Source organism: Tiliqua scincoides, chromosome 3 (assembly GCF_035046505.1).
Source record: "Tiliqua scincoides isolate rTilSci1 chromosome 3, rTilSci1.hap2, whole genome shotgun sequence".
Lineage (NCBI taxonomy): Eukaryota > Metazoa > Chordata > Lepidosauria > Squamata > Scincidae > Tiliqua > Tiliqua scincoides.
In genome coordinates, this window is record NC_089823.1 from 181,236,174 (window position 1) to 181,262,169 (window position 25,996).

General features: G+C 40.2%; 2 protein-coding genes across 2 annotated transcripts in view; one reads left to right on the forward strand and one right to left on the reverse strand.

Moving 5' to 3' along the window:
• The window catches only part of NRAP (nebulin related anchoring protein), a 74,479-nt gene extending 67,618 nt beyond the window's left edge, over positions 1 to 6,861 (forward strand). Inside the window, exons 39-42 of the mRNA XM_066622254.1 lie at positions 1,654 to 1,761; positions 3,062 to 3,373; positions 4,903 to 5,055; positions 6,433 to 6,861. Of these exons, the coding sequence (XP_066478351.1) occupies positions 1,654 to 1,761; positions 3,062 to 3,373; positions 4,903 to 5,055; positions 6,433 to 6,534 (675 nt within the window). The 3' untranslated portion in view covers positions 6,535 to 6,861. The remainder of the gene's footprint in view (positions 1 to 1,653; positions 1,762 to 3,061; positions 3,374 to 4,902; positions 5,056 to 6,432) is intronic.
• Positions 6,862 to 8,463: 1,602 nt separating this feature from the next.
• Positions 8,464 to 24,379, reverse strand: HABP2 (hyaluronan binding protein 2). Its single transcript, XM_066621460.1, has 12 exons — positions 24,346 to 24,379; positions 21,684 to 21,800; positions 20,777 to 20,887; positions 18,494 to 18,610; positions 17,356 to 17,475; positions 17,098 to 17,269; positions 16,389 to 16,483; positions 15,247 to 15,499; positions 14,719 to 14,861; positions 13,161 to 13,295; positions 9,310 to 9,452; positions 8,464 to 8,640 (listed from the first exon to the last, which is right to left on the reverse strand). The coding sequence occupies exons 1-12, from the start codon at positions 24,377 to 24,379 to the stop codon at positions 8,464 to 8,466; spliced, it is 1,617 nt and encodes a 538-aa protein (XP_066477557.1).
• Between the last annotated feature and the right edge of the window lie 1,617 nt (positions 24,380 to 25,996).

The window sequence follows — 25,996 nt, forward strand, 5'->3', positions numbered from 1 at the left end:
GACCTGGAATCTGGGAGGGAGTAATGCAACCATTTAATTAGGAACTCTTGCAAAATTCATTCAAAGTAGCTAGCCCGTTGAAAAGTGTTGCTGTCACCTTTCTGTGGAAAGCACCACTGCTTTCCCCAGGAATGAAACTGAGGACCCAATCTTTTTCAACTTTCCAGAGCTGATGCAGCTGTACCAATGGGATGTGCACTGCATCCTGTGGTGGAGGGGCAGTCACAGAGGCCTCCTTAAGAAAGGGGAACATTGGTTCCCTTATTTTGAAGCTGCACTGTGGCTGTTTCTGCACTGGAAAGTTGGATAAGATTTGAGCCCTGATTGAAAGAGTTGAAATGTGTCAATCGATACATTTTTATCACATAAAATCACAACCATGCAGTCAGCAGAAGTTATTTGGTGACCTATAGGATGTGAATTGGGGGCCTGAGTGCATCACTCTCTCTCTCTCTCTCATGTGGAGAAGACGTCCTCACTTATTAAATGAACCGACTGTCAGCCCAGTCCTAAAGGTGGCGGCACCACCAGGTGCAGCAAAGCGGCTACCACTACATCCTTTGGCACCACAGCAGCTGCCAGAAGTCTTCTTGGGGAAAGGGAACTTTTGTCCCCTTCCCCTGGGGCAAGCCCCACAATGGGGCAAGTCTGCACTGGCTATTTTGCAGGCAGAGACTTGAGACACTCCATGTCTGGCCAAAAGGCCCAATAAGGAGTTCAGGATCTGGTGGAGCAGAGCTCCACCAGTCCAACCGCCTTGGGTGCCCTTCGGGGAGAAAGGCGGAATACAAATCCAATAAATAAATAAATAAACCCCCTCCTACCTGGTTCCTCCCTCTGGCCCGCCCTCCCCCTGCCCTGAAGCCTTCACTGCTGCTTGGAGCTCTTCCTTGGCTTTGGGCAGTGTCTGGCTGGCGCTGGCCCAGCTCAGGATTGGCCCTGTGTCTCTAGTTATTAGCATCCTGTATCTTGTGGATGATTTTAAAAAATGCTGTGTGCATATTTTGTGCTTCTAAACCTAATGGCCAAACTTGAGAAACACCTATATAGCAGGACATTTGTGTGAATTACAATCACTTCAGGCACAATGATGTAAGCTCTTGGGATGAAAATGAGACTTGGCATATTCACTTCAGAATTTGAATCTAGTTCATATCCTTAGTCATATCCAATATTTGTATCAGGCATCTCATTATTTTAGATGAGTTAATGAAATCATCAGGGTATGGAGCTAGCTCAGAAAGCATTAGAAATGCTTGAACTAACAGATAATGGAGACTGTAGAGCCTTTGCAGTAAAACCCAAGATGCTGCTAGGAGATGTTTTATAAGACACAAGAGGGGCAATGTCAATGCAGTATTGATGTGGAGGATGCATCAAAGTGTCTACCATAAACTAAATAAACTCAAATCAATATATGCATAAAATGTAAAACAAAATCCTAACTGTGGTATTTGGAGCTCTTAACCAGTAGGATTCTTTGCCAACCACAGGAAATGAAGGACTGCAGGACAATCATAAATCTTTGGGGCCTTTGCAACTAACCCTGAAACAAACAATGCCAATAATGTGTATTTATTAATGCCACAACAGCAGTGTTGTAAACAAAGAAGGAATAACATTTTTCTTTCTTTTCTTCCCTTTTTAATGCAGAAAGTATATAAAACATCTTGGGAGCAGGCACGGGCAGCAGGCTATGATTTTAGATTGGATGCCATCCCTTTCCAGACCGCCAAAGTTTCCAGAGAAATTGCCAGTGATGTAAGAAGAATTAATTTCACAGGATTCAGTCTTAGGACCATTTCACAAGTTACTGAAAAGCCTGGCCCCTTAACAGTTTAAGTCAAATATGTGTATGCAAACATATGATAAATGTGCAACTGGGACTTGCAGTTGTATAAATGTTATAGAAAAAAAAAATATTGACAATACATTGTGGAAACTTGCATCAATTTGCATTTTCCTGTACTATGTAAAGTTGGTATGACTGAGCACTGGTATACTAATTTTTTCAAACCAATCTTGAACTGCTAGATGGCCATTATGTGGTCCAGAAGAAGCCATGTGCACATTTGTCCTGTTGAATCAATGCATTTCAAACACACAGTGCTTTTTTAAGATTCATGAATTTCATGGAAGCTCAGATACAATATATATATTTTTGTGTTTCACACCATTTCTTTCTTCTTCGTCCATGCTTGTTAATGTCTAATTGTAAACTATGGGTTGGCCCTCATTAACTGCATGGGTTCTGTTCCTGGAATCTCTATGGATATTAAAATCCATGGATTTTTGAATCTGCAGTTTTGGGGGCTACCTGGACCTTCCAAACACAACTGGAGCAGTGCTTGGTCTGGTCCAGAGGCCCGTCTGAGGGCTGCGGAGGACATGGCCTCCCCAGTCTTCAGAAGGCCTTCTGAGGCCTTCAGAGGACCAAACACCATGACTTCCAGTTTTCAGCACAGAACTGGAAGTTGTGTTTTTAGGCCCTGAGAAAGACCTCCAGATTGATCAGGTTCGGAAGACTAGAGGTCTCCCACTCCATGGTTTGGAATCCATAGTATTCAAATCCATGGATACTGAACCTGCGGATAATGGGGGCCAACCTGTATTTTCATAGTATGCTGTCATCAATATACCTGTGTATGTTATTCAATATCTGGGGAGAGGGAACCTTTAATTTTCAATGTATCTCAACAGAACAATTCTGTTTCTTGGGGATCAATGATAAAGCCCTGACATATACAAAAATAAACTACAGTATATGTATACACATTGAAATTTTGTACTAAGTAGGGGCAGTTTAAAACGGTGAAAACAAAACACATATATACCATCTATTTGACAGTGATTACACCTGATAAAAATGTTTTAAAATTAATTAAAATGTTAATTTGGAATAAAAACACGTAACACAAAATTAACCAATTTTTATTTTTGAATAACACCGACATCCCCCCCAACAAAACTGTTTTAGACTGCCTCTAGCAATTAGAAATATTGTGGTAACAAGGTGCTTGCATGTAAGGGAATCAATCTTATGTCTTTCAACACTCTGCAGTTCAAGTACAGAGAGTCCTTCTTGAGAGATAGAGGTCAACAGATTGGATTTCGCAGTGTGAATGATGACCCCAAAATGAGGCATTTCCTCAAGATGGGCCACCTACAGAGTGACAACCAATACAAGAGGGATTTTGTCAGAAACAGAGTACATTTCCAGAGTGGAATTGATCAGCCAGGATTTGTCCATGCAAAGAAAAGCCAGCAATTGATAAGTGATGTGAACTACAGACAGCACCTGCATCATTATACCTGTGACCCAGAACAGCTAAACCTGAAGCATGCCAAACAAGCCTATAAACTCCAGAGTGATGTAAGTGTATTATCTAGCAGAGGAATCTGCAAGTTGCCCACAGTTGGGTTTCTCTTTGTTCTTCTCAATGTTCCTTTACATAAGGAAAATGTCTAAAAGCAGAATAGACCGACTGTTTTCGCCATCTATAGCTAGAACCGTGTTCCTTCTAGAGGGAAACCAGTGTCTGCTCTATACCAAAAAAATTCAGACCAAAATTTGATGGTCAGAACTTCCACAACTTTGCATAATTTCACTTTTTTTTTTTTTTTTTTAAAAAGGATTTGACAGTAGAAAAAAATTAGGTGGAGGAGGTATGGAGTAAGCATATGGACAAATGCCTGAAATTGTAGGAGCTAGGGAAAAATTACACCTCTTCAGATTTTGTTCCCACATTTCCAGCATTTATTCAGCAACCAAGAGAGGACCTTTTAACGTCATCAACATTTAGACAAATGGCAGCCAGGCTGTGCTCTATGACATTTTGCTTTTTACAGCAGCCATACACCATGCTGCACCACTTGGGTCCTAAATTGCTGAATAATTTTTTTGCATTTTTATATATACTATTTTCTTTCTTTCTTTCTTTCTTTCTTTCTTTCTTTCTTTCTTTCTTTCTTTCTTTCTTTCTTTCTTTCTTTCTTTCTTTCTTTCTTTCTTTCTTTCTTTCTTTCTTTCTTTCTTTCTTTCTTTTGTTTTGGTTTTTTTTTCATAATAAAGAGGAAACAATTTTTAAAACACCACCAAAAGAGAGCTTAATTGATTTTTTTGTTTTAAAAAAAGAGAGACTGAATTTTGACATACAGTGCACAGGCAGGCTATTCTGCCTTCCCTTTATGTTGCAATTCATTTCTCACTTTGTGACTACAGGTTGAGTCGCAGCATCTGCAAGGGTTCCGTTCCCAGAACCTCTGTGGATGCAAAAATTAAAGCAAATCCATTACCAAAAAAAAATGTCCCTTTACTCAGCAATTTAAAAATAGCTTGTCTTACCATTGCAAAGCATGAGAGTGGCAGCAGGCAGACAATCAATCAATCTCTGTCCAGGCACTTAGAAAGGCTTCACTCTGAGGCAGCAATCCCTCCCTTCACCCAGAGTGCAGGGAAAGAATACAAAGTGGAGGTGATAATCACTTCCCTTTGAATTCATTCACATGCTCAGGGGGAAGGGAGGGGTCTCTTGCCTCGGAGTGAAGCTGTTCTAATCGACTGGAGAGAGATTGATTGTGTGCCTGCTGCCACTGTTACAATGGCAAGCAAGGCTATTGTTAAAGGACATTTTTGCTTTAATTGAAAGGGCCCTTCTCATTGCATTGAGATAAAACCAAGGGTGAAAAAATCTGGCTAAATAGGTCTGCATTACAAAACGCTTAGCTACTGAAAAAAAAAGAGTCAAGGCCTGTCACTGAGAGAAAGCTGTATGCCAAGATATTGTTCTAATCTGTGCAATTTACTTCCTGCCAGATTTGAAGTGTGTGTGTATGTGTGTGTGGTGTCTTAGAAAGAGCCTAGTGATTAATATCCTGAGGACTATGTCTTTAAATGCACAGGTCAAGTACAAATCTGATTTGAAGTGGATCAAAGGAGTTGGCTGGACCCCTCCAGGTTCTTACAGAGTGGAAATGGCAAGAAGGGCTGCCGAGCTGGCTCATGCTCAGGAGATGGAACCTCAAGAAACTTTGGATCAATATGATTCAGAATCTGTAAGTGAATGAACAGACACCCTTTCCTAAGCATCTAAGGGTACAATCCTAACTAACTTTCCAGCACCTAGGTAAGGACAATGCAACTGCAAGGTAAGGGAACAAACATTACCTTACCTTAAAGAGGCCTCTGTGACTGCCTTCCAACTGCACATACTATTGCTGAAAAGTTGGTTAGGATTGCACTCTAAGATGCAGAACTCAAAATGCAAGGTGGAGTGTTTGTATCCCACTCTTCTCTTGACCCTATCTGTTTCTTGCAAAAGTGTATCAGCTTAGGAGAACTTAGGCTTGCTACAGCAGTTTCAGATTCCATTAGCAGGGAGGTTGAATTAAAGGTGATGTTCTGTAAGTACTGTAGTTTTTGCTAGCTGCAACACAAAAAAATGGGTCTTTCCATCATGAAAAGTATTCACACAAATCATGAACAAACATTATTAGCAAAGATGAGCCATCTACAATAGAGATACCTGCAACATTTTTAGAGCAGTGGAGTAGTGCTGGAAGTGCCCTCCAGTACATTTTGAAACTCTAAATCAATCCATTGAGCAGAATAAGGTTACATTTTGTTTAGTGAGGAGTTGCCTTGTATCCTTTTTTTTTGAAGTTTGTGGGAAAGATTAGTTCATCAAAATGCATCAGGAATACAGCTACTCCCCTTTCCACTTCAACCAGTTGTTTTTCTGTTTGTTTTGGCTGGGCAGGGCAGGTGTTGTGATCCTTCTTTTTTTGCCTTTAGCATTATGCCTCTGTTGAAGTTTCAGTCATGACTGCAGTCCTCTCCCATGTGCTATATTCATTAAAAAAACATTTCCACTTGTTTCTATGGAAGCTCTTTCTTATTTAATAGTACATGGAGGAGCCACAATCAGCACTGAAACTGTGACTAGGGAAAAGTGCTAAAGTCGCATGTGGTTTTTGTCATGTTTTGAGACCCCTTGCATGCTATTTAAAAACAAAACACTATACCACTGTACACATGCCTTTTGATGTCTACTTTGGCCATAAGATAAGCATGCCTCACATCATGTCAATTGCAGCAACTGCCTTGAAGTTGCTTAGAGATGGCCAGAGCAGCTCATAAAATTTCTCAAGTCACTCACAGAGAGACTTTTGGGGACACAACAGTTCTGAATGTTTGGATGACAATCACTTTGGGATTAAGCTGGAGTAGTGCAAAAGTGAAACTCTTTTCCTTAATACAGGGAAGGCAATATGCAAGATTGTCAAGTTATCAAACCCAAAAGATGAATTCAGCGTCCTGTTAATATTTTGCTATTTAAGAAAAACAAATAATGCATTTTTAATTACTGTTTTTATAAATGGGAATTACATAACCTTCAGCTGCTGATATTCAGAATTTATTTTGGTTAACAGGAACAATTTTCACGAGAAGGATCCCAACAAGTCAGAGTCAACCCCGATGCAGCGGAAATTCTGCAAGTCAAGCGAAGAAAAATGCAGCCAATTAGGAAATAACTCAGACATGGACATATCAGAAGAAAATGCATATGTTTTTTCAGCTTGCTCTATATTGAGCTTTCCTGACCCTCAGAAGCATAGAGGGTGGCATCAAAAAGCCATTTTGTTTGTTAAATGAAAACCCTAGTGTCAGTAATTTAATATTGATCTTTGTATTTTTGCATGAATACTTTAAGTGACTTTTAAATGTATTATAGAAGTTAGGATTTATTTATGACAGCAAATGAGATAAGTACTAGATGACTGGCAGGCTCAGCTTTGTACTAGAACCCTGATTTGCTGAAAGTACAATTATTTGTATTGAAAATAAATCAGTGGACTCAATTTCCATAAATAATTCCTTAGGACATTTTAATATATCTCCTGGGCACAGTTGATGATATTCAACTTTCATTGTTTGCTGAATTCCTTTGTAGTTGAACGTTCTGAAGTGCCTGTTCAAGTGTGAGTCTTCATTGTACTTTGAATGGGTGAGTGTATGGATGAAAAAGACATGTAAGATTGTGAAAGTAGGGTTCTGTGTAGGCAGAAATAGGTATAGGCTTCAGTCTTAAACCCACTTAAATGAACTTGTACAAGTCCAAGTACAACATCCAAGTACAAGTTGAGTATCCCTTATCTGAAATTCCGAAATCTGAAATGCTCCAAAATCGGAATCTTTATCACTCCACAAGGGGCGGTCCCACTTCAATGCCCCAAACTTTCCTACACCAAGCGGAGCAATACAGTGCCTTGGAACACGGCATTGGTCTAATGAAGGGTGGAAGGGTGGCATGTACTGCCCGAGGGGTGCATTATCTCATTATCTGCAACTGGTTATTATCCATGAATACTGTGCTGGGGCACTTTGGGCTCAACACTGCTACAAGCATGCAGGTGGTTGCTGTGAGACAGTTGCGGTTCAAGAAGATAAAGTTCAAGTCCATAAAGTTCATAGGGTGTATGGTGAAGAGGGTCACCTGGAATCTAACCCTATTTTCCCCATAGACCTGTGGTTCCCAAACTTTAGGAGTTCACGGACCACTGAAGCAAAGATTGGAATTGTCATGGACTACATGCAACCCCTCCATCCCTCTGCACCATAAAAATGCAATTAAATTTGTCATTTAAGAAGATTTATTAGATTTATTATCAATAGAGAATATTTGTGGTTTTTATTGCTGGCTGTGGCTGCAGGCTGTCCATTCTCTGGCAGCCCTTTGGGGAGCACTTGCTAGGTAAGATGCTGGAAGTGATAGAAAGCGATCTTTTTTTTCTGAGATATTGTGGACCACTCTTCAGGGTCTTATGGACTACGTGTGATCTGTGGAACACAGGTTGGGAACCAGTGCCATAGACTCAATGATTCAGTATCCACTAATTCAGTTTTCCAGGAACCTAATCCTAGCAGATAATGAGAACTAACTGTATAATGATCACATGTAGCTTGCAGTCGTGGGAAGAGTCAGTGTGGTGCAGTAGCTAGAGCAGTTGATTTGGAACCTGAATAGTAGGATCCAAGATCCCATTAGGCTTAGTAGTAACATCAGGTGGGACACTGTCAATATCACCTACTTCACCCACTTTGAGGATAAAATGGGAGCGTGTTTACCATCCTTGAACTTCTCCTTGAAAAAGTGGAAGGATAAAAATGTAAATAAATACATATTTGATGCATAGTTCTTATATAGGTTATATGGTCACAGCTGCAGTAGCATAAACTGGTAGAAGCCAAGATCCTAAGAGAATGTGCTGGGTTCATATTGTGACTAGAACACGGCACATTTTCAGTTTTCCGGTAGAGCTTGAAATCCATTTGCTTAAGCACTATTTTGGAATGTATATTTATGTCACAAAGGTATCAGTAACTCTGTCTCACCTAGAATTCTGTTGCAAATGAATCAGTATGTCTTAGATTTACCTTTCTTCTGTTCTAGAAGGTCTTTCTTAGCTGTGGGAACTGGATTCGCGTTGAATTTTCATCCTGATCCAATTGCGAAATCTCATTACACGGGTATAAACTCCTGGTTTATTTTTCAATCCACATCGATCTCCCCAGCTCACAATTCCATAGAGATAATAAGAGCCATTTTTAAGACAGGTTAGTGGACCGCCTGAATCTCCCTAGTAAGAAATACAATTTCTTTAATTTCAGTAAAACAAAAAATATTGGTCAACAATAGAATTTTATGCCTAAACCAGAAATTGCATAATATTTGGTGTTTTTATCAAGGGAGTAGGACAAGAAGGTGGTAGGATTAGCGTAGGGAGCATTGCAGCTATCTACAAAATCTAGGAAAATTCAATGTAAAATTAAATAAATGATCTTGCTTGCAAACTTCTGTGACCTATTTTGGTAAGGCAGGATAGACATGGTAAAATTTATTTATTGGTAGATAAATAAATGCAAAGAGTCCAGATCCACATCACGTCCAAAGAACCTACATCTGCTAAGGAAGCAGAAGGTTTTATGCTTTTTGTAAAAGAGAGGCATGGATCATGTGAATTAGATGCATTGGGAGAAACCTTATAAGATGATAAGGCTCCCAACTTGTTCTGGCTTATACCAGTTGAACTTCTCAGTTTCCCATAGGCTTGCCTGTCACTAGAAGAGATGCTATTAGTTTGAAGGACATGCCTTTCACATCAGGTTAAAAGGAAGGAGGCTGTTGTAATGTATCTGATACAAGAAGCAGATACATATGTAGTACCCTGCTAGACATTACTCTGCATAGCCTATTTACATTTTTTTAAAAGAGAAATTAGTGTTCAGATACTGAAAAAGCAACAGACCTGACAAGTATCAGCTCTTCTCTGAAGATTTCCTGCACAAAGCATGCTTTCATCCAGTCTGTTATTATATGCGCTTGGCGCATTGCACCGCATCTGGGAAATCAGCTTTACTCTGGCATCTAACAGCTGATGAGAGCTTTCACCTGCAGGATGAATGCCAGGAAAATGAAGAAATTCTTACTTCCCATCTAGCCTCTGATAAATCTTTTCAATATATGGTATCATAGATTCCCCCCTCCCCCCAGGGCTTAAAATATGGTTGTCTCTTGGAAGGTAGAAACTATGCACTGAATTCAGTTAAAAGTTTGTGTCATTCCTCATACAGTGGGGTTTGGAAATGAATAGGTGAGACAAACAGTGCTATCCTAGCCTCTGCTGGCAGGATGAGCATGTGTGCTATTGCACCGCACCATCCTGCTGGTGGCAGTTAAAGGCCTGACCCTGCTAGAGAAGGTAAGTTCTCGACAAGCCAGCGGAGGGGCAGGAGGAGGCAGTACAAAGGTGGGGAGGGGATTAACGGGGAAGTGAGGGTGAACAGGGAGGGGGATGGGAATGGTGGCAGAGGCCTCCACTGTACCCTATCCCCATATCCAGGTCTGATTTCCTGAGACAGGGGTGCTTGGATTTGTGCCAGCTATTTTGCTTGTAGCCCCATTTCATGGCATGTAAAGTAACCCCATTGCAGGTGCCAGGATGTCTCTGGGCAAGGGAACAAATATTCCCTTATCCCAAGACACTTACTGACGGCCTCCTTTCCCACACAGGTTGCAACGGAAGCCGTTTCAGTGCCACTGTGTCTCTCTGTGGGGTGGAAGATAGGAGTGGGTTGAAAGTCTACCCAGGTTTGAATGTCTTATGAACCAATCTTATGCAGCCCTTACAATGGCAGATCTCACAATCCATCACCATAAGGCCCGGGATGACAGCACATGCTAAAGGCCTTCCTGTGAGATGAAGGAGCTACTCTGAGTTCCTGGGAGAAGGACAGAATACAAACAAACAAAATAATATCGGAGCAGCCCATTGTGACACAAAAACAGATTAAGCACTAACAGCAAAAACAACTTTCATAGACTGTGGACTGTGAATGTTCTAGGATGGTGACAGTGTCACAGAAGAATGATGTTTTATCAAATCATATCATCAGCACATAATCTACCAAATCTGCATACTGGGTGCTTGTTACTTTCAATATGAATTATATCAAACGATGTATACACTTCATATTGGATTATAGTGCTCATAAAACATCAGGGTACTTTCGGGAACACGGCTGACACATTGTCCACCTGCAATTTTACTGAGACTCATTAAGTGAAAAAGTGAGAAAATGCATTTTTCAGAAAGCTCTCATTATCTTATTTTTAAGCACGAGAATTATTCCTTCCTTCCAAAGAACTCACAGCATGTCACAGAGGTTTAGCTGAACTTGAATAGATTTGGCAGTTCAGTTTCAATCTGCATCCAAAAATCCAGATGCTGCTTATCAAAAACTTATCCAAACCAATAGGCTGGAAAATACTGTCACACTTCCTGGATTTATTTCCTAGTTATGGCTCAGAATCTGTAAATGGAGCATATAGACTCATTCGCTCTTTTTTATTCTTTTAATGTAGTCAAGACGATGAGTGACATGTGACAGAAACTGGGACAAGGCGTGTAAGAGAGCATTGGCCTAAATATTGTTTCTTATTTTACTCCAAACAGATCTGCACATTCTGAATTTTCAGCAAAGTTCATCTTCAAAATTATTTCTTTATAAAAACCATGGCATTGGTTTTGAAAAATTCATCACCTGCAGTTTAACTTCACTGATTAACTTGTTCTACTGGGATGATGATGAGAAATGGTGTTTTCATCTGAACAGGTTCCCTGAACAGCCCTCATAGTCCCTTCTCACCCAAACATCAGGCTGTAAAATTAGTCATGTTATTTACAGCCAGGAATTCAGGGGAATAGCCAAGTAAAACCAGTAATTTGATTTAAATGAGTAAAAACATAAAATGATGTCTTTATCCTTGTAGAAATGGGGACACCCTAACATATGTGACTCTTTGCTGGATTGGAGTTACTCTTCCACAACATCTTGGAACATTACTCTCAAATGTCTCTCATTGTGAGGGTGAGTAATACAAATACACCTATCTTCATGCGTCCAGCTTTGTTACCTGCTTAACAGATGTATCTGACAGTGGACTGAATCAAGGTCTGCTGTAAACTCAATAAAGTTGTTGTGACACTTCCCATTCCCAACAGGGTATGGGCACATATAAGAGTCTGTAACATTTTTCTGTGCGTATTCTGCTTGACATCTGGTTACATTTAATTGGGTCTTGAAAGTGTAGCTATGTCTTAAATAAGACTGTGACTCTTTCTGCAAAACTGGGAAAGCAGGCAAAGTAGGATGGTTAGTCACTTGGTCTAGACCAGAGGTGTCCAAAGTCTTTGGCAGGAGGGCCACATCATCCCTCTGACACTGTCTCAGGGGCCGGGGGAAAAAAGAATTAATTTACATTTAAAATTTGAATAAATTTACATAGATTTACATAAATGAATATATTAATGATGAACTTATATGAATGAATGTAGGTCTTGCAATAGATCAAGGCCTATAAACCTTGCGAACCTTTCCTTTGCTGCCACTGCTGCATCACAGATGTGAAACAGCAAGCAGTGGAAGGAGCCCTCATTCCACAGCTCACGCGAGAGGTCAAACAGTTGCCTTCACGCTGAGATCAGTTGTGTCAGGCCAGCGCAGGCTCCAATAAATCTCCGGAGGGCCAGAGGCTCATTGGACACTGGAGGCTCCCTAAAGGCTGTATTGGGAGTCTTTGAGGGCCGCAAGTGGCCCCAGGGCCAGGGTTTGGGCACCCCTGGTCTAGAACAGGGACCTCCAAACCTGGGCCCAGTGTGCCAGGAATATCTGTCCAGGCAAAGGCTTTCCATTCCATGCCACAGCCTCCTTTCTTTGCACTCGCTCTTCACACTGCCTCATGCTGGGTAGCCATTTCCCCCAGGAAACTGGGGCGCAGAATGGTCTGGGGTGACAGGGAGCAGACGCAGCTGCCTGGTGTGAGGCTATGTGAAAACTTCCCCACCACTGCACCATGCCCAGATGGAAATTCCTGGCACGCAGTGCGCTGAAGTTTGGAGACCACTGATCTAGTCAATCACTGTCCACAGCTCATTTCTGCACCAATTTCTTTAGAGTTCAACACTGGAGAGTGAAAAGTATGCCTGAATGACATAGTGGAATGTTTCCAACAGGGCTGATCATTCTGTAAATGTTGTATCTGTCTTCAATCTGATGCGGTGCATTTGGATTTTTTAAAAGTTATCTCTATGATTTTTGAAAAGCATGGTCCAATATACCTAACAATTTTTGATGTGATGAATATACTATAAAGTAATTTTGCACCACAACATATATTTACTCCTCCAGAGAGAAGAACCGAAGACTAGGGTTGCCTTTGCTATAGTTATTACTCTCATCTAATCACCCTAATGCCTCAAGCACATTTTGAAACAAGCCATCGGAAACAAACAAGTGTAAAACATCTCCTTTTGAAGAGTTCCTCATATAAAAAAGGAACATATCAATTGGCTCTGTTTCTTCCATTGTTCAACACTTGCAGAACAGATAGGCCCCCACCAGACATGGAATGAGAGACTTCTTGGGTATGGGATCTAGCTAGGAAGTGGTACAGATGAACATCATATCCATAGCAGCAGAAGGCGCTCAGCAAAGGGTGAGTTGGGAGTGCAGGAGGAAATAATGTAAAAGTTAATACAGGCTCTGTCACTTCACTACAATCTGTTGTATGGTCCACCAAAGCTTACTTGTAGCTTACTTGTTTCAGTATCTCCCCATCCTGATATGTAGCACTCTGTATCATCAGGAAATTCAGAATCAGGCAAACACACAGGTTTGACATATTTTGTTTCCACTGCACAGTGACCCCCAGTTGGTTTCAGCTTCAGCAAAGCTGTATGTCAAATGGAAGAGAATATTACTGGATATACTTGATAGCACATTCACTCTGACTTCCATCAAGAAAGCAACAAATTATCAAGCGTTGTTATTTGAATACTTCTTCTTGTGGGGTGTATTCTCTTCTTTTGTAGGTTTTGGTTTTTACATGTATATTACTTTTCACAGAGTTGCCAAACGACAAGACAAACAGCCTCATGATTCTACTTGTATGTTTACTACTTTTTCATTTGTTAAAAAAAATTAAAAGCAGTTGCAGTAGGCTGAAACTGGAAGTTGGGCAAGAGAAAGAGGCAGGTCTCCATACTAAAAAACAGTCCCAGTTCCTTTAATCTCTGTGGATGAGGTAAGCTGGAGGGAAGAGTGTCGTCATGAACTTACAAATAGCAGGAAGTGAAAGAGTTAATGAAAAATGATGTAGATTCTGGTTACATTTCATTCTACTTTCATGTTCTATATGAGAATTATTAATAATCTGACTTATTCTATATGGAAGCCTTTCTGAAAGTGTCAAAGGGCACAGTCTTAACCCCTTATGTCAGTGCTTTCCAGTACCGACATAAGGGCAATGCAGCTCTGAGGCAAGGGAACAAACATTCCCTTACTCTGAAGAGGCCTCTGTGAGTGATACCCAACTGAAGGATGCAGCACACGTCCCATTGGCACCACTATGCCAGTGCTGAAAAGTACTGACATAAGGGGTTATTATTGTGCCCAAAATGTAAGTGTAAAAGTGAATAAGAATAGGTTAACCTCATGAAACCCAAGCTAACCAACCTACTAGAGCCATTCAATACCTAATCAAGGTTAAGTACCGTTAAGGCAGCAATCCTATACACATTCACCTAAAAGTCAGTCCCACTGAACCCAATAGGACTTACTACTGAGTAAACATGCACTGGCTTGCATTGCACATTTCATTTTATTTACTGACCTCATGGTGCGTCTATGCGCCATTGGGAACTGCAGGGGTAACAAAAAATTCCCCAAACCAATTGATCTGAATTTCTTACTTTGTAATACTTTGATTGAAGCTCTTTGATTGAAGCCTCCCTGCCCACCACCCATCTTTACCAAAGACTCACCTTGTGCTGGTAGACAGGGCCCCACCCCCTTGTTGTACTTGCCAGCAGTGTCGGTGAGCATGACAGTGCACACCATGCATTGCACACCAGGCTAAATATCAAGGTGAAATATTCTGGCTTGCTCAGTCCTGTCTTCCAGCTTTTGTCTGGATACTGGCACTTCTGTTGGTGGAAGCTGGCAGATAGGATTGAGCTAGTCAGAATATTTCACCTTGTTATTTAGCCTGCTTCAACGTTTTTGAGCAAACGCCCAGTGTTTCCATCTTCCCTGATCAAAGGCAGCAATGGAGGGAATGTGTGTGAGCAATACATGCCATGAAATGGGGAACTTGCCAATATCATTGTATGGGATGTCCTCCCTTTCTTCATAGTGTCCATGTTTAATGACCTTTTCTACATCAAACTTCTGTTCATGATACTCTTTCCTGTTGAGGTCCTGTTCCCCAAGAGACACCTGGAGGGTATGTGCTTCTGTCCTATTGAGAATAAAAAAAATAAAATAAAACACCTTCAAAATTAGAGACTGCAAGAGACCTCAAAGATAATTTAACCCCTCTATCAGAATTTGGCATCATAGAAAATATCTCCACCACATTAACTTGTATGAAACAAAGATACAGCCTATCACCACCATGAAGCTGAGATAAAGGGAAGCTTTCTTTTAAAAAGATGTCTGTCATTAAAGATACATAGTTATATGAGAAAAACTGACCATCTTATGCACAGACACATTAAGGCAAACAGGTACTGAATCCTCATCGCACCTACAAAGTGAAAGCAAGTTAACCAATCACGTCCGATCTTTTTGGGGTCTGTCCAACATGCAACAGTTTATCACCTGAAGGTAGCAGGAATGCTTACAAGATACAGTGTGCAGCAGTAAGAACCCAACATGGTTCAATCAGTACTCCTCCGCAATAGTGTCCTTTTGGCAAAAAGATGCCCATTGAAATTTTCCTTTGAAGAGACGCTTGCCATGGATGCTTCCCAGACGTTGTTTTGGCACCACCATAGATCCTCTTGAATGGCCTTGCTATCTCTGATTGTCCACAGGTACTGGGGAGGTTATCCCCTTCAGAATGGCTGGTGAAGAGTTCTGTATTACCTGAGGACTCTGCAGCAGTAAAAAGCAAGCAACAAGTATTTGGAAATGTTATTAGGAATAACCTCTGACCATCTTCTTTGTAAAAACTCTCACTTTATCCACCACCATTCAAATGAACATCATAAGTAATTCCTTCACTGTCAGGGGAAGGGACAGAAAGGTACACAGGCAAACACAAGAGGACTTGCTAAAAGTCACACAGGACTTGCAAACTGTGTTTTGACCATTGACAGAACATAACCATAGCATAATCCTAACTAGGCATTTGGAAAGATAATTGTTGCTGTGGTCAGAATATTATGAGCTATTACTCAGAAATGGTGTCTTTTCCCATGGGTTTTTGGAATGGCATTGCCACCTTAAGCATTGATACTGAAACAACAGCAGCATCTAAATGAGGCGCAATCTTCACATATTTGGTATCCTAGCAATTTGGGCCCCAATGGACCAATGTCCTCTTCCTGTGTTCCTAAAGACACTTTTCAACTCAGAAATTGCCTATCACAGAAATATCAATCTGCAGTATCGAAGCTCTTGTTCGCTCTCTGTGCACGAATGTAGTTTCTAAAAGAACATTACTCCTTCATTCTGCGAGTGGTTTGTTTTCTGCTGTACTGTTTCATATTTTATTCCCTCTGAGTCCTCAGACAATAGATAGCCCAGAACCTCTTGTTTGTTCAGAATACTTCTCAGGCTCCACAAAAAACAGATCCTATTATCACCAGGTCTTGGGCAGGGTTTCAAGAACACTGTTTTAAAAAATCACACTGGAATCACTCTAATTTTATAGGCTATATTCTAGATGGCAGGAAATTCACAATGATTGCCAAACTGAGTTACTTTTGCACTTTTCCAATATAATTACCATGCTTCCTAGAGTGCAGATTTTCCACTCTACCTGTTGCTGAGCATGGGGAGACATCACAGAAGTCCCATTTCAGCGTGTTATCCACGTTGACAAAGCACCAGGGCTTTTCGTCACCATCTGGATTCCTGAAGGAAGGAGGTTTCAATATTCTCTAGTCAGAAGAGTCTGATGTTTCAAGAGAAGATGTTACTAATTGGAGAACTGAAAGATAGCAAAACTGAAAAATGTTAACCCTAAAATATAAAACACCTGAAGATCTTCACTAAGCAATAATTGGACCTGAGGGGATGCTGTGCCTTCCTTTGACGTTCTCATAGAAGGCCACACTGTTACAAAGTTGTGATGTCATTGACATATGCAGTGCTATCAAGTTCTGTCAGGGATTTTACATGTCCAAGGAGCACAAGTATTTTTAGTTATGATAGAATGTTCGTGGTTCACAGTGCTTACCTACTAGTGTTTATAACTTAGACAACAATCACTAGCATTTCTTCAAGAGTTGTATTAGGGTCCAATCCTGTCTAACTTTCCAGCACTGATGCAGAAGTGCCAATGGGGCGTGCACTGCATCTTGCAGTGGGACAGCAGTCATGGAATCCTCCTCAAGGTAAGGGAATGTTTGTTCCCTTTTGTTGGGGCTGCATTATGGCTGCATCGGTGCTGGACAGTGGGATAGGATTGGGTCCTTAATTGGGTAGCGCAGTGGCTCTGGATACATTCTGTGAGAACAGTATGTTACCTGCAGAAATTATGGTCATCAAGGTCATAAAACTCAGCATCTTCCATAAAAGCATTGTAATTACTCTCTAAGGGAAGAGGAGAATTCCAGTGAAGACAGGTCTTCTGTAATACTGTCCAACTGATGTTTCCTCTGTATGTGAAGCCATTTTCTTTGAAACAATCTTCAGGTCCTATAAGATGAGGATTGACATGGTGTGGACAAAATATTGTCTATATATTCACACTTATAAATAATACCAGGAGAAATTTTCCTCACCAATTTCACAAAACTTCCCTCGGAAAGGTTCAGGACATTTGCAGGTGAACTTGGATCTTCTTCGATTTCTCTGACAGGTGCCTCCATTTTTACAAGGGTTTGGCCGGCAAGCTGAGATTGCTGTCACCATTCAGAGAATAAAACAGAACAAGGCTTTTATGTAAGGTTAGTAGCTTGTGTGGTACACAGGGCTGTTAGACCATTTAGGAGCACTTTAATGGGAGGGGAAACAAAGGCTTATTAGTAGACAATTCAGATGTGGGGAATTCTTGTTCATCCCACAAGCTTGGTGGCTTTGAACATGTCACTGGGTTGAATCCAAAGTGCCTTGCACATGCAGAAAGGCAGGTCTGCTTATGCAATGCAGTCTTTATTTCTGCCAATTTTAAACTTCTGCGTTGGTCCGTGTCTGCCTACAAGAGCTTTTGAATCATGAAATGAGGACATAAATCCATGCAAGACAACCTGAACACTGTGAAATAGGGGCAGGATGCAAATGTTACTAACAAGCATCTTTGCCTGAATTTAAGGAACATTTTAATAGCCAGTCACAAAATGTGGAGACTAAGAGCCAAATACTGAGCTCTTTAGTGCTGGTGGTATGAACATGGCACTGTTACTAGATGTCACAAATGTGCCTTAAGGCATGCCTGTGTGACACCCTGTGCTGAATCAGTGCCGGTGCCAGCCCAGCACCAGTTGGTGCTGAGTCCAGCACCATCAGACGCTGGTCAGAAGCTAGGTAAGATCTCTGGACACTGGTGAGGGCCTTGGGTGTGGGGTGGGGAGACTTTACAGGGTGGAGGGAGGAACCAGGGTGAGATGGGTGAAGCTCCTGAACTCCTTGTCAGGTCTTATAGCAAAACAGCTGGTGCAGACTTGAGAAGCCCCATTGTGGGGCTTGGAGCCTTCCCCAAGGAGACCTCTGGTGGCTGCCGTGGGGCTGCAGGATGCAGCAGTAGTCGCTTTGGTGCCACTGCACCCAGTGGCAGCACCGCCTTTAGGATAGGTCTGCCCAGGTTTTGCTTAGATGAGATACGGTATGTAGAACGTCAGGAACAGAAGCAGTAATTCTATGGCATTAGAGATTGGTAGCTAGTGTCTGATAATACCAATGTCTTTCAAGTTGAATGCTCACCTTGGTTACAAAGTGGTGGTTTGTAGGGATGTCTGCAATTGCATCGATAATAAGGTGGTATTAAACTTAAAAGGCAGTCTCCTCTATTGCAGTTGACTCCTTCACATGAGTTTTTCACTATAGTATATGGTAAAAGAAGATTGGAAAAGCAAGTTAAGGTGATCATCTGATTGTGCATCCATTTATTCATTGCTGTATTCTGCCCTGTTCAGATAATGTTGTTCATGGATGGATAGCAATTTATACACTTACATTGCTTCATTAGAAACTTCATTTGTGATGTGGTTCATCTTGTGGTACATTCATGAATTGAGTTACAAGGTTCAGATACTTTCATGAACTGAGTTACATCGTTCATGATCGAGTCACCTCATGGAAGCGACTATAACCAGTCTCCTCAAAGGTAACATTTTCTATGGCTAATAACAGCCATTAATATATTTATACCCCAACTGATAAGAGGAAAGGAACAAAATATTAGGGGAAAACCATAGGAAATAGAGGTTCAAACTGGGCCCCTCAATTGCGGGCATTCAACCTTGGAGTAGTGCCCAGGGCTTTCCAAGATGAGATAAGCAAGGGCAAAATAAATATGCAGAGGTGGAAAGAAAGGCAAATAATGCTTCCCTCAATTTAGCAAGGAATTATAACTAGCTATGCACTCACCTCCAGGTGCCCAGTCCTAGAATTCTGCCTGGGACTGCCTTAAGACAGCACTGACAAAACTCAGAAGGTATGCCTGGTTTAGGGATAAGGATGAGATAAACTGTACTCTTCAGAAGCTTTAGTACAGCAGGCCCCTAACCCCTAAATGATTCAAAGGGACAGAAAGGGTCCTGAGGACACAAATGAATTCCTTGCAATTACAATGGTCTTCCAAGATTTTCCCCTGCACCTTGTTCCTGTCTCTTCCAAACCTTACACAACCTCATCTCCCTGCACATAATGAAGCAGACCACCTAGCTCACTGGTTCCCAACCTGTGGTCCGGGGAACACAAGTGGTCTATGAGACTCTGAGAAGTGGTCCGCGAGGTCTCAGGAAAAAAAAAAATCACTTTTGCTTGCATGCAAGACACTGGAAGTGATCAGTCTCCCATGGACCACCAAAGAGGGCAGAGAATGGAATGCCCACTGCCACAACCATTAAAGTGTCATCTGTGGCTGTGGGCAGATGACTCCTTCTCTGATAGTCCATGGGGGAGTGCTTGGGAGTCAGACCACCAGAGAGGGCAGAGATCAGACTCTCCACAGTCACAAATGGTCCATGACAATTTCAATTTTTGCCTCAGTGGTCCACAGGCTTCTAAAGGTTGGGAACCACTGACCTAGCTTAATTCTGCTTTGTTTCTTACATTGTACCCTTCCCCCCTAGTTTGGATCCCATTCATTTCCTTTCCTCCTTGAGCCTTCTGTAGCCTCATATGACAAGCAATGCAAGTGATTTTTTGTTAAAATATTTCTAACAAAAATATGCATGTGACCATATGTGTGAGGTGTCACCGCTGATGGTCTCTTCTTTTCTGAAATCTCAGAAAAACCTACGAATATGAGTAATACATAAAACATATAGATGAAAGAGACATTTTAAACTTGCATCTCTTTCAAATCTGCCAGCATTATAAGAAAAATTCACCCTTGCTTTCTTGACTGGAATGTAGATGGAATATTCTCCAGTTGGCAAACTTTTAATATTTTGGCTGTGTCTGGTTATGGTGCTCTTTTAGAAGGAATGGTGGAAAAAAAACAAAGAAAATGACTAGCTCTGATATTCTGAGCATCCCCAGAGTTGCTCTGTTTGATAGGTAGTGGATGATGATTTGGAACTAACAGCATATTTACCTATTATAAAGGGGGCAAGGGAAGAAATCAGATGAGTTTATAAAATGATGGCTCTTGTCATAAATCATTAAAATGTAATAAACCTTTGAAATAACTTTTGAAATAATAATCAGCGCGCACTCTCTCTCTCTCTATGTATGTATATTTTTTAAATTTTAAATTATTTTAAATTAAATTTTAAGTTGAATACAAAATACACAATTCTAAAAGATGTTATACCCATGTGAATTACTTTTATTGTACTTTTTTTTGTAATTTTCTACTTCTGTATTATAGTCAACACAAAAAGATTAGTTGGATAATGCAATTATTATGTGCCTGTAAAACAAAATTTTAAATAAAAATAGGCATCAAATGTGATTTACAAATTACAAAGTTCAAATTACAAATTGAATTACAAAGTTCAATCTAGGCTTACAAATCAGTAATAAAACAACACTTACCCCTCTCACACTTAGACCCTGTATACGGCTTTGGGCAGCGACATGTATATCTGTTTCCATTTCTTTCACACATCCCATTATTCTGGCATGGTTTAGCATGGCATGGATTTACTAGTACAATAAAATAGTAAAATAAAATGGGAAATTTATTTTGTAATTAGTCTGCTGCATGTATGGCTATGCTAATATCATGGAAACCATGGAAATTATTGCCAATCTATTATTTCTCCATCTGTTGCCAGTCCAGTGCTGTTTGCCCATATGGTTGTACCACTGGTTCTCTCAAACCTAAAATTGATTTTCAAATTTCCTATATGCAGTCAAATGGCAAAATAAGCATAGATCACAGACTGATCACTGCTGGCTGCTTCTAAACCAGGTGAAACTATGCATTCCTAGAAAACTACTGCATTCTACAGTTTCCTGCACTGGTATTTCTGGACTGAGCACAACAAAATTGCTGGAAAGATTTAAAGTGTTGCAGAAAAGGCAAACCTGTGCTTTACCACTGAGCTACAGCCCTTCTCTGATCAAGCCAAACCATAATTCCATTCTGGACACAAATATATCTTACAACTTGATCCGAAATAGATTAGTTCCAAGGAGATATGGAACCATTAAAGATAACTTGTAGTCAAAGGAACAAAGATGTTTACGATTCTCCAAAAGCAAAGGACAATTTATTACTATCAGCAGCAATCCAAAATGTTCTGTGAAGTCAGAACTTGTTCTGCGAAGCTCAGATGGTTTCTCAGAGGAATGCAATAATTTCTTTAACCTGACATTGACAGGCATTTGTTGGATAATACTATAGTCACAAAAAGATGGCAAATAACACAGCCAGTACTATTACACCTGGAGTACCAATTTTCCATTTCCCACCAAAAAGTCTCAGGCAATAAAATACCATCAAAGCCAAAGTACTCATGGAACCAATAAGGATATGCAGTGGAATCTCCAAATCCGGCATTCGGCTGTCTTGGTTGCGTATACTCATCATTATATTCATAATAATACTCATCATCTGTAAAATAGAGCAAATGTAGACATAGTGTTAATTTAATGATAAAATCATATTTTAAAAGTCTGTAATACAGGAAATACATGGATCTATATAACTTTATAGCCAAATACGTATTGATATTAGAACTGAAAAGAAATGGGTGTACTATTTATATAAGGACATATAAGGACATACTATTTATGCAAGTTAGGAAAGTTGGAACTGAGTAACTAAAATTCTGATGACTGATCGATTTATAGCATTTCTTTGTCATTCTTTCTGAAGGTCATTTTACTTTCCCAATAGTCTTCTGATATAAATAGAATTGACAGAGTGATAATGACTTGGCCTAAATTACCCGATGAGTTTCATGAGTAATTTTCATTTCACAGTTCCATTTCACATCTAAATCTAATGCTCCAGGTCCTTGACCATACAGGTTCCTCCACTATATCTAACTGCATGCAACAGAAATAAGTGAAACTGCAGACTAGCTCTCCCATTACCTGTCATGGAAAAATCACCACACAGTGATTTAACCATATCTGTTTCCCATTATGCATAATTTCAAGAATAGCTTCTACTTTAAACTAAGTGATGAGAAGTCACCTGTCTGGTGAGTTTTTGATTAACTAGATCTCATGTGAATGTAAAAATAGCAGCTCTCACTAAAAGAGGCTCCATTCAAATGAAATATTCACCATGCAGAGGTGATATGACAACTTTATCACATTAGTGACATGAGAATTGGGTTTTAGTCTTAAATGCATGCATATACATTCATCCTGATGAGAACTGGGGACACATATGTTTACCAACTGAGGGCCCAATCCTATCCAATTTTCAAGGGCCGGTGCAGCTGTGCCAATGGGGCATGAAGTGCATCTTGTGGTGGGGCAGCAGTCACAGAGACCCTCTTAAAGTATGGGAACATTTGTTCCCTTACCTTGGGGCTGTACTGCAGCTACACCGGTGCTGGAAAATTGGATAGGATGGGGCCCTGAGTTGTGAAGCTACATTCACACGTAAAAAGATATCCATTATTTGTATTAAAAGTGACATTTCAATCAATGTAACATTTTGAAATATAAAAAATTAATACAATTCTAATTCTAAATATGCATTAAAATTTTAGCCCGTCCAACATATGCCTGAAGAACAAAATTCCTTCTTACGATATAGTCCATATTCCAGAATAGTCAGTGGCAACGTTTCTATTGATTTTAGTGGTTTAAGACGACATTTCAACTTTTGAGGCAAATTACTTATATTTCACTGCGTTAGTCAGAGGCCACTTACTTTAAAAAAGCCTTCCTTCTGTCAACCTCATCATTCTAGTCTACTTGCACGCTATTGTGAGCTGATTGTGACTTTGCTTATGGTCTTCAGGGAACAAAAAAATGCCTTATTAGGAGTCTGCAGACTGTTGCAGGGTCCCGATCCCATTCAGGGCACAGTACTAGGAATAATCCTAGTACTGTATAGATAATTATTGTAGCCGAGATAGAAGAGAAGGGACATATTCACGAACAAAGGGAACAAGTGGGAGATTCTCCTTAACTTTGATCATGGTGCCACATTTCCAATGCACAGACACAGATCTTTGTTCATAGCCATGGCTCTCAGGATACCCATTGACAAATAGCATTCAGAACAGCAAAGTGAAGATGGGATGCCAGTTCTTTCCGTAGACTTTTCACAGAAGTAGTTGATTAAGACGGGTCATCCGCTCTTTCCGGCAGGTGTCACTGCAGTTTGTTGGAACCACTGGTGAGTTTCAAAGAGCAGGTATGGTAATGAGGAGAGTGAAAATGCATACAGGGACACTTTTAAAAGCTCTCCCCTAGGGTTGGGCCAGTGGCCTGGTGGATAACGCTTCGCCTTGAACTGATTATCAATGGCATTATCTTAGTTTTCTCAACTCATTCTTTCTGTTGCAGCCTTTATCTTTATTCTTCCTTTGCTTCTGATGAAAAAAAAATACTTTTTTGTACAATGGATGCTTTATATTTCATATTAAAATAGAACCTTCTTTTTTTCTATGCGCCAACCCTGGTTTCTTGACGGGAAAAAAAAAGTTTCACCTCATTTATCGTTATGTCAAGTCAAGACATCTTTTCTTCGCTCATTATTTCACAAGAGTCGAGTCTTTGCAATATGAAAGTGCTGCAGGAGTGCACGCCGGGCGGAGGAATAAGGATCTCGTTCCAAGATAAGGCCATTGTCTTCACCGAGCAAATAAAGTTTAATGCAATACAATAGACAAGAGAAAAACAAAGCGAACGTTTGCCTGGGGTTCAGACTTCAAGCTGACATTGCCTGGGAGGATTTTGCAGAAGTTAGATTTTCTTCTGTTTATTTATTAAACTTTGTCTAAGTAAAGGTATCTTTGGCTCCACATGTGCTCTTAAGGTCTGGATGTCATCCAGATACTCTACAGATGAAACAAATAGGGCCTCTTCCTTTTGTGAACAATAACTCCATTTCTGGATGCTTTGAGAACATCTTTGAGTTTATAGTTTCTTCCCCTTGAGGACATCTCCTTGATTTGTTTTGTGTAACTTACCTTTATTAGTGCGGATTGAAATTTCAGGTGACATCATGTGAACTAACCACATGATAGCCCCAACCATTCAGAACTTGAATGTCAGTCTGTGTTGCACTGTTGGTGGTCTTTCTTTGTTTGCTTTGTTTGAGTATATTCTTTTTTGGTTTATTTGGTCATTTTGTTCAGTAATTGGTGATGAGAGTTCCACCCATAAAGCTTTCAGATTACAAAAAAAAAGTATCAAAGAAAGGTCTGATTTCAGATCATTTAAACTAGCTAATTTAAAAAAGAACAAACTGCTGTGACTGTTTGATCTAGCTCTACATTTACACTTACACAAGTATTTGTTTAATACCAAACATTAGTATTTTAGTAATAAGAAGGGTGTGAAGAGACAGTGAATAGAGATCATGAACACAGGGGTAGAAATGAAAAGAAGGTACCCTTGATGGGAAATACGCAAAATGCATATGTGAGTGAAGAATTTGAAGCCTCATGTAATATTGGTAGCATCTGGTTCTCACATCTAGACTTTTGTCTTTACCAAAATGATGTATCATCTTGAATATTTATTCAAGTATTCTAATATGTTTTGAACTGAAGCTCTTTATTTCGTTTACATTCTTCCCTCTTTCACTGTACAAATTTTCATTTATCCATACTGCACATATTCATTCCTCTTTATCCATTCCGAGTTTTTTTATATAAGGCTCGGGAATGGTTGGGGGTGAGGAGGACCAAGTCTTTCACAGAGGGTAAGGTCTCCCTCCCATTTTACCCTATGGGTACACCTCCTCTCCACTTTGAATCCCAGAGACTGCGAGGGGAGCAAATTTGCTTCACGTGCCCCAAAAGGAGTTTCAGGACATTGGATCAAATGCTGGATTTCTTCTAGTAGGACAGAAGTCCAGAAGCATCCCCTTTCTTGGGTGTGCTCCTGTAGGCCTCAAGGAAAGTGCTCTTCAGGACCCTTGGAGGACTGAGCACAGCTGGGGAAGAAGCACCCTTCATATGAGATGCAATGCCTGATGGGAAACGCATAACCATGCTTTCAAGGCACATGCATTACATGCTCTCTTCTACAGGGTGTCTATTTTTGTGCATTGTTTCTACAAAATACTGTGAATATGGGTTCTAAAGAACAGAAGAAGCTGAAAAAACTCATGGGAAAAGTGGAAAAATAGGTGAAACGTAAGAGAGTTGCTCATAGATTGCAACTAAAGCGTGAGGTGCTAAATATGATGCTAGAATTTCTGAAACATTTTCCTCGTCAATTTTAATTTCTTAAATGCTATTTATTATATTTTACTGGGTCATGCAACTTTTTCCTTATGGTATAGACATTTAAGGTGATATTGGGGTAAACTTGGAATTAATGGATTTGGAACAAGTTTGAATTTTTCCCATTGAAATTAATGTAAGAATTGTACTCATCCAGATTTTCACTATAAGGGCTGTTTTCAAGAATGGATTATGTATGTATTAAAAGAGAAAGGCATAGATAGTAAGATAAATATCTATCTACCTCTCTGGGCAGGGGACTTATACTGAGAGTCATTGTGTTTGATCTATTGCTACCACCCCAGTGGTACATTTTGTAACCATGTTTTTTGGACTCTTGGTCTAGAGTTCTGGATGTTGTAATTTAATAGGATTTAAATAGCCTCCC

Bases quoted from the DNA above. Each gene is read 5' to 3' on its own strand.
- HABP2 (XM_066621460.1), bottom strand. From the start codon at position 24,379: ATGTCACCTGAAATTTCAATCCGCACTAATAAAG. The intron at 18,611-20,776 runs GTAAGTGTTGTT...CATATACTATAG, and splicing joins AGGGTCTAAGTGTGAGAGGG to TGAAAAACTCATGTGAAGGA. The intron at 17,476-18,493 runs GTGAGCATTCAA...GAATGGTGACAG, and splicing joins ACCACCACTTTGTAACCAAG to CAATCTCAGCTTGCCGGCCA.